Consider the following 15,542-nt stretch of genomic DNA (forward strand, 5'->3'; position numbering starts at 1 on the left):
CCGGGGATGACCCTGAGCTGCCAATGAAGTCCTGGACTTTGGCTTCCAAGAATCAACACAGTTTCCATCCAAAGAGGACTTCTGTGTTACAATATATCTGTGTCTGCCTGTGTTTTGGCATACTTCCCCACCCCACCCATGTATGATTTTAAGCTCTGTATGTTGCCTAGTAGGCATGGAACATAGGAACTACAAACTACATGCACGCATCACATGAAGCTGAACTATGTGAAACTACATCGTGGTATTTTTAGACTCTTGGTGACTGAGGACACACACTAGATGGCATCAGTTGTGTGACTATGTAGTATTTTGAACCTATAGTGGCACATTTCTCTGGACAGAATCCAGTCCGGTGTGAAAATCCTTAGTGAAAAAGTGGCGCCTTCTTTTTCAAGCCTGGTAGTGAGGGTTCATAGCCCAGAAGCAGGGCTCAACTTCAGCCTTTCCTACCATGAGCTCAGAATAGACATCATATTTGCAGTCATTTCTTGCTTTTAAGGTGCTTTGTTAGTTGGGCAGCAGATTTTACACCTTTGCATTTAGCAAAGGGTTTTTGCATCCATTTCACACACTAGTATATGTAAGTGACAAAATGTTTACAAATGTTCATGTGTTCACATTTTCCTCTTTGCAGAACCACTCTGCCTCTATGACTGAAGTAACCTGAGATGGACAACTGGCAACAGAAGCTATTTTTTATTACCCTCCAGTACAATACTTCAAGACACACAGTTACTAAATGTCAAACTGTGATGACCAGTATTATGTTATGTCTAGTTAGAGGCTAATGTTTTGTACATTTTTTGTATGAGGAAGTGATGTAGCTTGCCCTGATTTTTTGTCAGCTTTAATATTATTATGCCAGAATTTAAAAGCAAAATAGAAAAAGAAAAAAAAAAAAAAAAACTTTTCTTGTTTCAAGTGTGCACTGAGGAACTACATCTATGGAATTGTTGGTGTTGTTATGTGATATTTGTACACAGATTTTTTTCATTTTTGAATTTATATATCTTGAGGAAAAAAAAAATCACTTTTACCTTTTCTTACCATAAAAAGTGCTTCTACAAGTGGGACAGATTCTGATCTTAGTAAGCTCAGCATAGATCTGAAGTAATTGCGTATATTTAATTCAGATGAAAATAATGGTGATCAGGAATCTAACCCAAATGAAAATGATACTATCAACAAGTAATAAGCATCCAGCCTTGATTCAGTGAGCTGCTTAAGCATCCCTTAGCATTATGAACTTCTGTTAGCCGTGCAGTTTCCAGAATTGGAAGTGTATCCTTAAGCATCTTACTGAATCAGAGCCTGATTGTTCTGGTGTGGGTGATTGTGCTAGTTATTGAAGAATAACTAAAATGACGTACTCAGTCTGCAATATAGACAGACTGGACGTGAAAATTTATAGTAGTAGCTGATAGCATGTGAGCTGACTATATCATGTCACTAGATCTCTGTTCCTCCCTGAGGCCCAGCTAAAGCTCCCAGTGAAACCTGGCTTCAGGAATTGACTATGGGGATATACAGCCATCACTGTGGAGCAGAGGCTGCGCTTTAAGTGTTTCATAACTTCATCATAGATTTGTGGGGTAACTGGTAACACTGGTGCAAAGGAAAAGTGACACCACTTCTTCGTCGAAGTGGCATAACCGGGCAGTCAGATTGGCATAACCAAGAAGCCAATTTTGCCCCAACATTGCAGTTTTCACCGAGGGGCTTTGGCAAATCAAAAACAAAAACAAACAAACAAAAAATACTAAAACTGACACAGTCTGTAATAGCAGTCTGCATATTTTGTAAATCCTGCCATACAGAATTTATATCAATACTGCTATTTTAAAATTCAGAAGTGTTGTTCAAAGAATAAAAAGATAATGGGGGGTGGGAGGGCACATGCAGAGGAAAACACACAAAAAAAAAAAGAGCCCATATGCCATGGCTTGTACTGGGGCAAAGGCTTCATTACATGACTTTTCACTGTTTCTAGGCTTTTCCTGCATCTCATTCTTCTAGCATGGTGATAACTGCTGTGTGTCTCCTTTAAAGAATGGAGCTTCTGTCTGTACTTTTACTGGAATGTTTACCTCACATTTCCATTTTGGTTCTTCTTGGCTTTTTTTGTATATTTTTTCCAAAACAGATGAAAAAAAAAAATCAAAAAAAAAAAATGTGTAGCCTGGTCTCAGTTATTTGCCTGTGTGTCGTGGTTCCGCTCGAGTGGGCAGCTGAGCTCCACCACAGCCGCTCTCTCACTCCCCCTCCTCAAAGAGGAATGGGGAGAAAATATATGAAAAGGGCTCAAGGGTTGAGATAAGGATGAGAAGATCACGCAGTAATTATTGTAACGGGCAAAACAGACTCAGCATAAGGAGATAGTAAGATTTATTGCTCATTACTAACAAGCTAGAGAAGTGAGAAAAAAAGAAAAGAAACCAAAAGCACCTTCCCCCCCATATACTCTCTCCCACCTCCTCCCCCCGAGCGGCGCAGGGGAACGGAGGAATGGGGGTTATGGTCAGTCAACAGCACTTCTTCTGTGCCGCTCCTTCTCAGTCACTCTCGTCCCCTGTGCTGTGGGGTCCCACCCACGGGATGCAGTCCTTGATGAACTGATCCGGCGTGGGCTTCCCACAGGCAGCAGCTCATCCAGAACTGCTCCAGATATGGGTCCGTACCACGGGGTCCATCCCTCAGGAGAAAACTGCTCCAACCTGGCTCCCCTACGGGCTGCAGCTCCTGCCAGATCACCTGCTCCTGCGTGGGCTCCTCTCCACGGGCTACAGGTCCGGCCCGGAATCTGCTCCGGCAGGGGTCTTCCACAGGCGGCAGCCTCCGTTGGTGCAGGGCTACCTGCTCCACCGTGGTCTCCTCCACGGGCTGCAGCGTGGAACCCTGCTCCACCGTGGTACTCCATGGGCTGCAGGGGGACATCCTGCTTCACCATGGTCCTCACCACAGGCCGCAGGGACTTCTGCTCCGGCGCCTGGAGCACCTCTCCCCCTCCTTCTGCACTGACCTTGGTGCCTGCAAGGCCATTTCTCACTGCTCTCTCCCTCCCAGCTGCTGTGTGGTGCAGCTTTTTTTTTTCCCTGTCTTAAATATGCTCTCACAGAGGCGCAAAACAACATCGCTTATTGGCTCAGCTCTGGAAAACAATGGGGCCCTTCCCAAACATGGGGCAGCTTCTAGATCCTTCTCACAGAAACCACCCCTATGGCCCCCTGCTACCAAAACCTTGCCACGTAAACCCACTACACTGTGACACAGAAAATGTGGGATGTCTGTGTCTCGACATGCAGTGATTCTTCTAGGTTGGTATTTTCTTGTAACTCTACTGATGTCTGGTTCAGTCTTAGGAATATAAAGATCAGACCTGGGCCGTGCAGGCTTTCTGCAACCGTGAGGAATCACTGATTGTGTGCTGGGTCACCCACTACAACCTTGATCCAAATTCCACTGAAACTGGGGGAAGACTGCTGCTGAATAAATTTGTCCTTGTCCTGCTGCTTTAGGAAGATAATGACATTATGAAAGCTCATCAGCAATGAACACTCCGTTTAATATGCCCAGTCAGCAGCACCTAGTGCGTTCACACTGCAAGAGGTTACCAGTGGGATTAAACTCTGAAATAAAGAATATACTATATCTTTTATATTCTTTATGTTCTGTAGCCTACTCTTTCTGTTCCGTAGTCTCTTATACTCTGTAGTGTACTTTTCACAGCTGTAGTGCCCAGCATTATGGGTCTCCTGAGTGTGCTGTTAGCATAGTGTGCATCTTGCATTCTTGGTTAATGGCATCAACAAAATTGGTAGTGACGCTATTCTCCACTGTTTAGCCTTTAGCATGATGGCATGGACAGTCTTCCTGAAGATGGAAAATATGTTTTTGAGTTTCCTCCCCATCCTCAAGGATGAAGAAGTATTTGAATCAGGATTTTCCTCTTCCAGAAGGAGTGCTTTATCCTTAGTTAACGTGCAGTGTGGTAAGAAGGCCCCTTCTCTCCATGGTGAAACAAACGAGCCCTGATGCGTAGAGATGCCTCCTCCTAGAGAAATCTGCAGGTAGATGCAGATTCATAGGCACACGCATGCTTATAGCTATGTTCTGGATGACTGAAGAGATGAAGCTGGGCCTGTCTTACATGAGATTTACAGTGCCTCCAGCCTTTTCCAGTTGACAGATGCCCTCCTGTATGGGCAGCTGAAACCTAACAGTTCATTTTATTTCTCCCTTCAGGAACGATGTATCCACCTCCTGGAATCTGTGACCCAGTGAAAAATCAGACTGTAAACAGCCTTTGGATTTTTTTTTTTTTTCAGTTCCTGTTCTAAGGCAGACTTATCTCAGTGTGCCATGAAGTTTAGGCAGCTTCCATACAGGGACTCAACAGTGGCTTCTGCAGTCTACCGTAAAGACATATTACCCAAAATAAATACTGGCAGCAATGCCTGAACTGTCTGTTTGGGCAGAAGTGACCCTTCCAGAGAGCTCTCTGTCCCCTAGGCAGCTCTTCTCCTGTACCCACAACTGTTCTGGCTCCTCCTGGCATGTAAGCTGTGTCTCATGCTGGGCAAAGGCTCTGGATCATGACCTGATATCAGTAACAACCTTCCTCTGATTTGGTTGAGTATCTGTATGAAGGGGAAATTGGCACATTTCACCAAAACCAGTATAAATAAAATGTTTGTCCTCCCCCAGTCTTGAATGGGTATGTTCAACAAAACTGCTCTCATTCAAAAGCCTCAGGTGCTGGTCAGCATCTTATGCTACAGACACCTCAGACCACATTTCACATGGATCCAAACAAGTCCCATCTTGTTTGCAACCTTGCATTTCTTGGTAAACACTTCATTATTCATAATTCATTATTTCTTCCATGCTCACTTGAGGCACAAACCCAAGGCTTAGGACAGATCCCAGAATGTTGAGCCAAAGCAAAGAGAATAATCACATGAAAGCTTTGAAGATCAATGATACGTGCTATGCAGTGATGGACTGCAATCATTACCATCCAATCAGGTCCCATTTGTTTTCCTCCATCTACTACCAAGCTACAAAACACAAAATTGTTGCAGAAGCTAGAAATGCAAACTTTAATACTCTAGGGCAATGGCTGGACCTCAAGAGCTCATACCAATTGTGCATAAGATAATATTCTAACTATTAAATAAAGTAAATTTATATTTGTTCCTATCTAAGGAAGGAAGTCCTCAGATTTAATTCACCTGATGTAACGGCTTTTAATGTTGTCACTGAATAATCATGAAAAGACTCTTCCTTTGGATAGTGATTGTTCCACTGTTTTGGAAAATAGGCTCTACATGTTGCGTATGTGAATCAGCTACCAGTTGTTACAAGATGTGCTCATAACTCGTAACAACTGATCTGTTTTAATTTAGGAAGGCTAACTGACTGCCAGCTGGGATACAGGGAAAGGTTTTCATTTGCAAGCAAATGTTTCCTGGGATGAGGCTGAAGGATTAGCACTACTTACTCAAGTCAGTCATTAGCACTGTATTTGACGTGGTGTCAGTATGTTTGACATCCCGTTGATGCTACTTTCACAGGTGAGCAGAGGGCCCCTGGAGCAGGTTACGCCAACCTGTGTTTTCAGAGCTGCCTATTACCTCTCTGTGCTTTGGGTGGCCGCAGGCTAATGGTGTGTAGTGAGCAAGTGGCAGAGTCAAGTCCAGATGTATGTGCAAGGCACTCACAGTCACATCCTGTTTTACCAGCCAGTGGAGCAATTTCTCTTCTGTAGAATTCTGTCAGCTTGTCTTTATGCTGCTACTGTAAGGCCAGCTATTTTCTAAGGGTGAAAGCTTGGTTTCAGGGTATGGAACAAGCACACCCACTGCATAGCAGTGTAGCCTTTTATTTCCGTCCCCTCAGGGCAGCAGCCTGTTCCACATGCTCCTCAGCAGCAGGACTGTACTTACAAAAGGCACGGACTCAGTACCCTGTCTCCACCAGTCACAGAGCTGTGAGGAAGAGAGATTTAGGGATGAATGCAAGCATGACCACTGCAGAAATACACTTTGTGTCAGGTGAAACAGAGTGCAGAAAGGGACAAGAGTAACAGGAAATGCTTAAATAGAATGGAGTAAAACCTGTATTAAAAATAATAAACATAAAATAACAGAATAAAAGAGCCTCATAAAATCAGGTAGCCAATCTATTTACTAACATACCACAGTACTACAGACAGAGAGATTGCAGCAGCTGAGTGAAGCTGTGCAGGATGGGGAGCATTTCCATAGCATAACTCTATGTTTTGCTCAGACTTCGCAGCAGGAATTAAGAAGGCAATACTGAATAAAGGCTCGAAAGGGCTCAGGATCTTCCAAAATACAGAACAGTTCAATAAATTGTGAAATCAACTACAGTTTATGTGAATTATTCATGTTTTTTTTTTTAAAAAAAAAAAAAAGTATGTTGTTTAATAATGGGAGTTTATTGTGAATGCATTAAGCAGAACTAATACTAGCTTTACAAAAAAATGACTTCTTACCATGAAGTATAGCAATAGTTGGGCAATTCAGTGACTGAAACTTTTTAGAACAAAAAAAAAAATCATTATCTCCATGGGAGATGGCAAATAGTACAATGTTATTGTGAAACACCTTTGGTGTCTGAAATATGTCAGTCAACTTTTGCTAAAAGCACGAGCTTGGATTAGCTCAGCCAAGCAACCTTTGGACCTAAAGCATACTTTCAGAAAGAAACTTCTGGTACCTCATTTTTTACCATGTTGTCTGCCTTAGTTTCCTGATGTTTTATAAATATTTGTTGTTTCAGCCTTCCTGTAAAATACAAAACTACTACTATAAAGCCAGTTACTAGTTTACAATGGCTTGGCACAAAAAGGCAGCTGTATGTTTTCATTTTCTGGCTCTTCTTCCCCAGTGAACATAGTTTTTTGTTTTGTTTGTTTGTTTGTTTGTTTGTTTCAAAATGGGCTTATTTCCAGATCCTCCCTTAAAGTATTCAATTCAAATAGCCACATCTGATCATTTTTCTTCTTATATTATTAGTCCTCGCAGCTTGTTCCACATGTGTGCTGATAGAAGCATGAGACTTAGACCTCAGAGGATAAGCATGTATAAGGAGACATCAGTATATTTCCTTTGATGGAAAGACATAATTTCACTATAATTTCCAGTGCATTGCTCCCAGAAAGCCCGTGAAGCAGATGCATGTTACATACCTTATTACATCCAAACCCATCAAGGTGGAAAAAAATAAAACGGCATGCAGAAGTGTCCCTCTGCCCAGAGATAGCAGAGCAATATGCTTCAGTTCACAAATGTCTTAAACTTCCTTACCAGCTGAACCCCTCAGTTTTACCTCATATGGATCTACAAGAACCAAAACTCAGTCCATGGACAATTTTATGGCACAGGCCATGATTCTTAGCCCATATTTGCTTTTGGTGTGTCCACCTAAGCCCACAGCTAATTTCCAGTTTTGTGCTGCTCACCTGCTTCATTTTAATTATGTGGTACTTAAAAAACATTTAGAGATTTTATACATACCCACCTTATAATCTTTCTCTCGGGAGGTCCCTTCTCTCCTAACATGGGCCATATGCATACTTAAATTTCTTAGAAAACATCCTTGTGTAGGGCATACATGCCACAGATTTCATGGCACAACTGGTGCTGAACTACCTCTCTGCACACAGATTTATCTATTGATATGTGTTCTTCCACAAGTTACAGGAAGGGAGTTGTTAACAGAGAGCATTCTGCAGTGCCAATGGAAACACCCTGTCCCTTTTCACCATGCCATCAAGCATTTAGCATACTGAAACCATTCTGCAATTCCACTGGACTCAAAAGGACACAAGAACAGGTATCTTAAATTTCTTCAGAGCTGCAAGAAGCAGTGCAAGAAGTTTGCTGAATAACGAAACTGAGCACCATAAGACAAAAGCCACAGTTTCTAAACGTTTCAAGTGGAGTTGTGGTTCAGAGAAGTGAACAGTATAATCCAGCACATTTCTCCTAATTTCACTGCTGTCTTCTCTGATCACAAGCCTGCACCATCAGAACCGAAAGAATTAAAACATGAAGTAATAGTTATTGCAAGGATCAACAGAACTTAGAAATATGAAAATGCAGCCAGAGAATGCTACAAGCTGCCTTGATAGCAGCCACCTTAATAGGACTGTTAAAGAGTTCACCATTAATGAGCTCATAGATTTCAGAGTTCTACTTGGTACTCCCTATGGTCGTGTAGTAATTTGTAGTAGAAAATGTGGAGTTTTATTTTAAGACTATGTCTATGATGGATTTTTAAAACATTTCTGACATGGTTTTGAGTCTCAAAAAGGGGGGAAAAATGCTAGCATACCTCCCCACACCTTCCCTACCAGTCTGCCAGACTTGGTGGCTGAGTTGAACACCACAGCAAACCACAGCAATACACACTTTGTAAAAACCCATTACACAGTTCAGAGCCAAAGGCAAGACGTTTATGAGGCGCAGAGAAGAAATGCAGGAGCTGGTCCTCTCCATGTATGCCCAGTAGGCTCTGTAGCTGTTAGGCAGCAGGGCAGAGGCCATAAAGCAAGCATTTTTACCTTTACTGACCACACTGTGTCACTGTTTCATAAAGAACTTCCGCTCTTTTTTCAGTATATAACAAACAGAAACAATGAAATCTCAAGACAACTAGAGCAACTTTTATTGGTGATACTCATACACTCAGTTGATATCACAGTGAGAGGGCTCTGTTTCAGCTCTGCAGTTCTGCCTTAAGAGCACAACTAAAACAAAGCGATGCTTCACAGCAGCACTCACTGCTCCCAACAAATCTTCAGGTTTGGGGGTAGCTCTGAGGCACGCAGTTCATCAAACTTTGACCCCTCCTTCACAGGAGTGCTATAGAAAGTCAAGACATCCTGGGCACTGCACATCAGGTGGAGCTGTGAATTGGGAACAGCATGACCAAGTTCTGATGCCAGCTGATCTAGGAGCCGAAACTTCAGCTTGTTTTCTTTTAGGGGCGTCTGCTGCCACTGATCAGGAAGTGAAGGTCCGAAAATCTTCCTGACATGAGACTCAAGTAAGCTCTGTATATCCTCCGGAGGAACATAATTCCTGCTGCGTGGTGGGGGACAGATCACACTGAGTTCAGTGGGTTCAGTCTTCTCTTCAATGACTGTGTTTGCTCCTGCTTTTACTTCTTTTTCCTCCTTCCTGTTGACATCAGACAAAAGTATTTTCAGTCTCTTGGCTACTTAAGCTGAAATCAGAGCATGTTTCTATTCCTAGTCACTTAAAATGACAGTCTGAAAAGAATTTACACATCCTACAGACACGACAGGTCCGCTATGAGCAAAGTTCCACAAAGGTCGGACCCAATGATCTCGAGTTCCCTTCCAGCCCCTACAATTTCGTGATTCTGTAACAAAACTGCCTAAACTAAACTACTGATTTTGCCCCAGATGCTGCTTGGCAGGTGGATCTCCTGTAAAGAGAAACCACATGGCTCCTTTATTTTATTAATACAAGTAAAAATCCTAACCAGCTTATAAATAAAGAAGAAAATAAGCAAGCAAATCGGTTTCAACCAGAAAATAAAGCCTAACCCCAACTATTGCCCACGACACACCCGCGGGCCCTGCAGCCCCCGGCGGCCGGCGCCCCCACCAGCCGATACCTGCGGGCTCCCCAGAGGAGCCGCCGCGGCGCCGACACGAGGCCCCGGCCCCAGCCGCAGCCCAGCCGCTGCCCCGCCGCCGCCATCAGCCCCACAGCGGCAGCAGCCATTTCGGGAAGCCCTTCCCCTTCCCTTTCTCCTCCTCGTCCCTCCCCTTCCTCTTCCCTTTGCCTCCCGGCAGCCCTCCATGACGCCGCTTCTGCCCCCTCCCGCCCTGCCTGACGGGAGTTGTAGTGCTGCTGCTGACAATAAAAGCTGGGCACGAACGTATAAGACCCGTTTTCCTTATTTATTTATTTATTTATTTATTTATTTTAAGTAATTTTGTTTTAAAGAGTGGGAGGTGATGCCACAAAGCTCAGCCAAAAGATACACCCGTGCTTTGATTCTGGTTTAGTGCACATCTACTTTGCCCTGGCCACAAAAGAAAAATACATATCGGGGCCAGGCACAGCCTCCAGCCGCATCTAGCACAGTGTTGGTGACAGGTGTCCTGAGAAGGTGCAGGAAAGCTTTAAACAAGGCACAGCTTTCTCTAGCTAAAGTGAGAGGTTCAGGCAAAACTATTTTCCACCTTTCAGAGAAGCATCGCACTGATACATGGCACAGCAATGAGATACCTAGCGGGAGCAGAGGTTTATTTGAACTCAGGTGTATGGAGACCTACATGAATAACTGAACCAAAAAACGAGGTGTTCATGACTCTGCTGTGGGCTCCTGGGGTGCTTTTTGGCAAGTCACTTGATCTTCCTTCACGGTTTACATCAGGACAGACTAAATACACACACTAATTACTCAATGACTGGACCTTTGTGAAAGGGTTTTTTTATGTATTGCCTCTATAACACAACGGTTACTAACACTCACACAGAATCAACAACAACAAAGTTATGGGAAACCTATTCTCTCTGCTTTCCCTTTCCTTGCTGGTAGGAGCAGTGGGTATCAGTGGCTGCAAGGAGTCGAGTGCTGAGCTTGGTGGCTGTGGCTGCACAAGCACAGTCCTCTGTGGTCCTAGAGGGCCTCCATGTGCAGGTGACCCTCAAGATTGTCATATGCATTTCTTCCAGGTGAGGTGTATGAGGTTTCTGAGAGAGAGATCGTATCATTTTCTGGACTGTATGCTCTTTACTGCTTGGTGGGCTGCTCCAAGGCGTTACCACGTGATGGGTGTAGCGTGTCAACCGGTGAATATTCTGGTATGACTTTAGTTCTGCTGTTTCTGCCATTTATGGCAAAGGGCAGAGCTGCATTTTTTCATAACAACCATCTGGCAGTGCTTTATTTAACAGAGCTTAGCATCACTAACAACTACTTGGCAACATATCGAAGGTCAAACTGTGGGCATTTGGCATCAACCTAATTATTCAAGTTATGACAATTTTATAGGCCAAGATCCTTCCCTGCACGTTTAATGTTGATTACCATGCAAATGCTACAATAAAAGCACCAACATAAATAGGCTACGGACAGCACTAACTCAGCCTGTGCAACCCTAAGTCAGTGTATGGCAACCTTGCTGAGCTGAACCAAGTGCATGATTCTGCAGAGGCCCAAAAGGTTTTTTGTGGTAACGTTGCTGATCTGTCTGGAGTCCTGTGCAATGCTTGTCACATACATCTCCGAACTTCCCTCAGTTTTTGTCTTCAGTTAGCAGAATTAACATCTCCAGTTTTATCATTGATGGATTATTTCACTTAGATCTGCTCAGAATTTCCCAAGCTCACCAACAATAGCACTTCAACTTAATTTTTGCATAGGCGACTGAGAACCACAGAGGTGTGAAAGAGACTGAAAAGTTTATACAGAATAAACATTTGTGAGACAGAGATTGGTTTTGAATTACTGTTTTATTCGCACAATTAAGACAGGTTTTACGAATTTGGCTGCAAAAATGTGGTAAGGGGCAAGGGTGACTAGTGGTACCTACTTAATATGCCTACTACTCTAGGGACTAAGTTTAAACCAAAGGGAGAGTGGAATCGTGATTCAGTGTTAGTTATTGTTTATTATATGGAAATAATTCTTCATTTTTAGAATGTGTAGATGAAAAAAGAATATCCCCTCTGTAAATTGTGAAAGTCAAGGCTAGAAGAGTAAGCTAATCCATTTCCAGTTTTGTTCAGAGTAAGGAAAATTAGGTTTCTTTGTTTTTCTTTCCTTTCCTTTCTGAGCACCTTTCACCACATGAAGCCGGACAGGACAAAGGCAGATTCCTGTGCTTTCAATAGGTGTAGCTGGCAGTGAAAAGTGACTGCGTGGCAGCTGCATCAGTCTTCCCAGACACAACATACTGTCCTCTGCAAGCTAAACTATTAATCTGAAAAAGAAACAAAAAAGGAGGAGATCATATTAGCTTAGAGTAAGAAAGACAACTGTAGAAAGACAGTAGCAGTGAACAAAGTGCAAAATTGTGGAAAAAGGAGTCAGCTACTGAATTCACTTATTATATTTATGAGCTAGCTTAGTTTTGTGACACTGTTTGATGGTCACTAGCTGCTTGACAGTAAGGGGAGCATTTTTCTTCAGACAAACACTCCATGGATGTAAGTCTACATCACAGAAGAAAATTATCCAGCTGTGACTAGCAACAACCTCTGCTGTTTCTTGCATTAGATTTCTGTCACGCCAACTAGAATAATGTCCTCAGTGTACAGGAAGCACCAGGAAGGGCAGGAATAAGAGGAACATTAGGAAGGTGACAATATGTCTCCAAAATAACACAGAGACGTATGACTCCTCTCTGACACAGAAAGGAGGGAGCAGCTCCTCTTGGCATCAAGGGGAAGGCCTCGTACCTGCGCCCGCTTACGGAAAGCCTCCTGTGCAGCCTTCTTGTTCTCCGATTTGCCCAGCCATGCTGCCAGGGCAGAGGCCTGCAGAGCCCTTCCGTAGGAAAAGGTCAGTTTCCAAGGTTTAGGCAGAGAGGACTGATTCATGGCATTCAGGTTGAGAGAAGCCTCCTCTTCACTTTGACCTCCAGACAGGAAGCAGATTCCTGCAAGAAAGAGACCTCAGGACTTAGAAACTGGGGCGCTCCAGCCGCCAAGCCACCATCTGTGACCTCTGTGTGCCAGAGAAATGAGCATGTCAGATGGAGGAGCAAGGCCAGTAAGAGTGACAGTGTGAAGGGATATATGGGAACAAATCAAGAATCACCAGGAACAGCAGCAGGCACAGTGCGGAGGAGAGTAGTGACAGTTGCTGCAGCTACATCCTGAGGGGTGTATTTTTTGGTGCAGGCATGCCCGGCTGTCACCATGTTGGGTTTCAGCAGTGTCCCCTCCAGGTAGACATGATGATCGTTCAAGGCCTTGTAGACAGCAGCCAGAACCTGGGGGAGCGAATAGGAGGATTGAATACACATCTGTGCTCAATGCTTTACCTCAGCCTACTGTGGAGAGACAGCTCATTCCTTGGAAGTGGGAGAAGATCAAACTAAATTTCTTGAAATTTGTCACAGGGGTTGCAGCCCTGGAGGCACCGATACTTTTGTGATGACTAGGACACTGTTTTCCTTTTTTATGGGACTTGTCCTTACAAACTGACATACTGAACAAGGAGTAAATGCCTTTATAACCAATGTATCCTTTTCAGCTCAGGAATGCTTATATTGACGGTTTGACTGGAAATCCAAAAACAGGGATTCTGCTCTCACATTTGCTACTAGCTAATTATTCAACTATGAGTGACCCATTTCTGTGATACAGTTATGAAGGACCTTTTTGGTCAAAACTCATTGAGATCTGTCAATGCAAGCCCTACATAAGATTAACTACTGATTTGTGAGGGGGCAGAGATCAAGAATCTTACCTTTTCTGTGACATACTGGCAGCGCTGGAGATCGTGGTCTCCATCAGGTAAGACTTCTGGCTCCACAATGGGCACCAAGCCATTCTGAGAAAGGAAAAACAAGGAAGTTTTTGGAGGTGGGAAAGAAAAACTGTCCTGGCTGCCTATATTGCCTCTGGTGGCATGCCTTCTTGCTGCACTGCCCTTTCTCCACATTTCCCAAGACCCTCACAGAGATCCGCTGTTCACAATACCTAGTCTATTATCGGAGGGAATGGTGAAGAAGGGACAAAAACATCTCAAGAAAGGCTGCAGAAGGGTAGATACCTGCTGGCAGATGCTGGCATAGCGTGCCAGTGTGTTGGCATTCTCTTGGATGGCAAGTTGAGAGGGTGTTGTGCTGGTGATCTTCAACACTGCACGCCACTTGCCAAAGTCAACACCATCTTTCTTGTACTGGGCGCAGCGCTCAGACAGTCCATCCAGTCCTGCATGTGAAAGAATAGAGCTTCAGTGAGAACAGCTCTTTCAGAAATAACTCTGAAAAGTATCATGACACCAGCCAAGGCTGCAACTCCTGTTGAGTCACCCCATGACTTTCACTAGTCATAGCTAAGGCTTCTTAGATCTCTCCTTACCTTCGATGGTGGTTTCTCCATTTGTTCCTGCTAGGGGCGATGTGCCTTTATCCAGCTGAAGAGACAGCAGAAACAGAAAAAGTTACAGAGTGAGGGAGGTCAGCCTGAACCTTGCACCCCAGAGCTAGTCTACCTTTGCAGATTGACTGTGAGTAAAGTATAGGGCTGAACAGACTGCTAGTGGAAGGAAGGGAAGGGCTGCAGTAAAGGGGAGGAACAGGAGAGAATTGGGTAATGGGGGCAACATGCAGGTGGCTGTGGGGAGTAGATCAACAGCTCTGTCAGCCACAGAAAGGATTTAATTAGGTTATTGCATGGAAGGATGTAACTGCAGTGAATGGTAAATATATGGGTGTTGGTGGACAAAAGGGTCCTGCATCGGTTGCAAATGTTTCACTGGTTAGTTGTACAAAAGCAATGCAGAGAATGATGGCAGAGACATTCTAGGGGTTTCAAAACCAAAACAAACAAAAGTTGTTGTTGGGAGTGAGTATAGCCTCCACACATGTACAGATACTCACTTTTATTCCCACCACAATGCCTTTTTCTTTGATGATAGCTGGAAACGGCTTTCCACTGCTGTCTTTCTGATAGAGAGTCTCGTGGAAAAGTATCACTCCCCCAATGCTCTGGTTGATGGAAGTATCAGAAGAGAAGAGTATCTCTCGAAAAGCACGGCGATTCTCCTCTGTGTTCTCCACATTGATCCTCTGCAGCCTGTTCCCCATGGTACCTAGAAAGGTGGCCAAAGGCCAGACGGAAATGTGTTAGGCCTTGCTGCCCTGGTCCCAGAATATAGTAATTAGAAAGAACTGTGGCTTCAGTGCAGCAGCACATAATTTGTCAGCATTTGCAGCCCTGTTGGCTGAGATGTGCCTGCTCAATCAATGGACCTTAACTTTTTTTTTTTTTTTTTTGCTCCACTGAATTCAAAGATTAAGCAAAATGGGGACAAAAGTTTGGGTATTGTTAACTGATTGCTATCCAGAACTCACCCACTGATTCATCTGCAGCTAGGATCCCCTTTCCTGAAGCCACGATCCGCTGAGCAATGTCTGAAAGAGCTTTCTTCTGCTCTGGAGACAGCGCTGGGAACTGGTGAGTCATGGTGACTTATCTGTGGGAGACAATTACAGTTACAAGCTGAAGGCAGACTGTATGCACAAACCACGAGCCTGAGGCACCAGGCATCAGTATTCCTATTGGAGGCCTCTCGGTGCTTGTCCGGTCCACATTGTCATGACACATGCCCAGAAATCCAGTGTGAGTTCTTCTTGGTTTGGTATGTCTGGCAAAACTAGAAGAGGGAAATGCAGGAGCCACATCCCAACACATCCTTCTACTGCAGAAGCGGGAAAGACTGCATTTCGCATGGATTTGCTCAGAGACTAAAGGAAGGTCAGTGAGTCAAAAAAAAATGTGTGCCAAACTAACAAG

At 43.9% G+C, this 15,542-nt stretch overlaps 3 protein-coding genes across 4 annotated transcripts in view; 1 reads left to right on the forward strand and 2 right to left on the reverse strand.

The window, feature by feature from the left end:
- Positions 1–1,879, forward strand: part of PLPPR1 (phospholipid phosphatase related 1) — a 131,202-nt gene extending 129,323 nt beyond the window's left edge. For both annotated transcript variants that reach the window (XM_032205908.1, XM_032205909.1), the window contains exon 8: positions 638–1,879. In XM_032205908.1, the coding sequence (XP_032061799.1) occupies positions 638–670 (33 nt within the window). In that variant the 3' untranslated portion in view covers positions 671–1,879. The remainder of the gene's footprint in view (positions 1–637) is intronic.
- Positions 1,880–8,675: 6,796 nt separating this feature from the next.
- MRPL50 (mitochondrial ribosomal protein L50) lies at positions 8,676–9,804 on the reverse strand. The gene is made up of 2 exons (XM_032206102.1): positions 9,676–9,804; positions 8,676–9,212 (listed from the first exon to the last, which is right to left on the reverse strand). The coding sequence occupies exons 1-2, from the start codon at positions 9,783–9,785 to the stop codon at positions 8,810–8,812; spliced, it is 513 nt and encodes a 170-aa protein (XP_032061993.1). The 5' UTR covers positions 9,786–9,804; the 3' UTR covers positions 8,676–8,809.
- A 2,095-nt stretch (positions 9,805–11,899) lies between these two features.
- On the reverse strand, positions 11,900–15,212 carry ALDOB (aldolase, fructose-bisphosphate B). Its single transcript, XM_032206426.1, has 8 exons — positions 15,101–15,212; positions 14,627–14,838; positions 14,106–14,160; positions 13,795–13,955; positions 13,489–13,572; positions 12,835–13,009; positions 12,474–12,673; positions 11,900–11,995 (listed from the first exon to the last, which is right to left on the reverse strand). The coding sequence occupies exons 1-8, from the start codon at positions 15,210–15,212 to the stop codon at positions 11,900–11,902; spliced, it is 1,095 nt and encodes a 364-aa protein (XP_032062317.1).
- Between the last annotated feature and the right edge of the window lie 330 nt (positions 15,213–15,542).

The sequence above is a fragment of the Aythya fuligula genome, chromosome Z (genome assembly GCF_009819795.1).
Source record: "Aythya fuligula isolate bAytFul2 chromosome Z, bAytFul2.pri, whole genome shotgun sequence".
NCBI lineage: Eukaryota > Metazoa > Chordata > Aves > Anseriformes > Anatidae > Aythya > Aythya fuligula.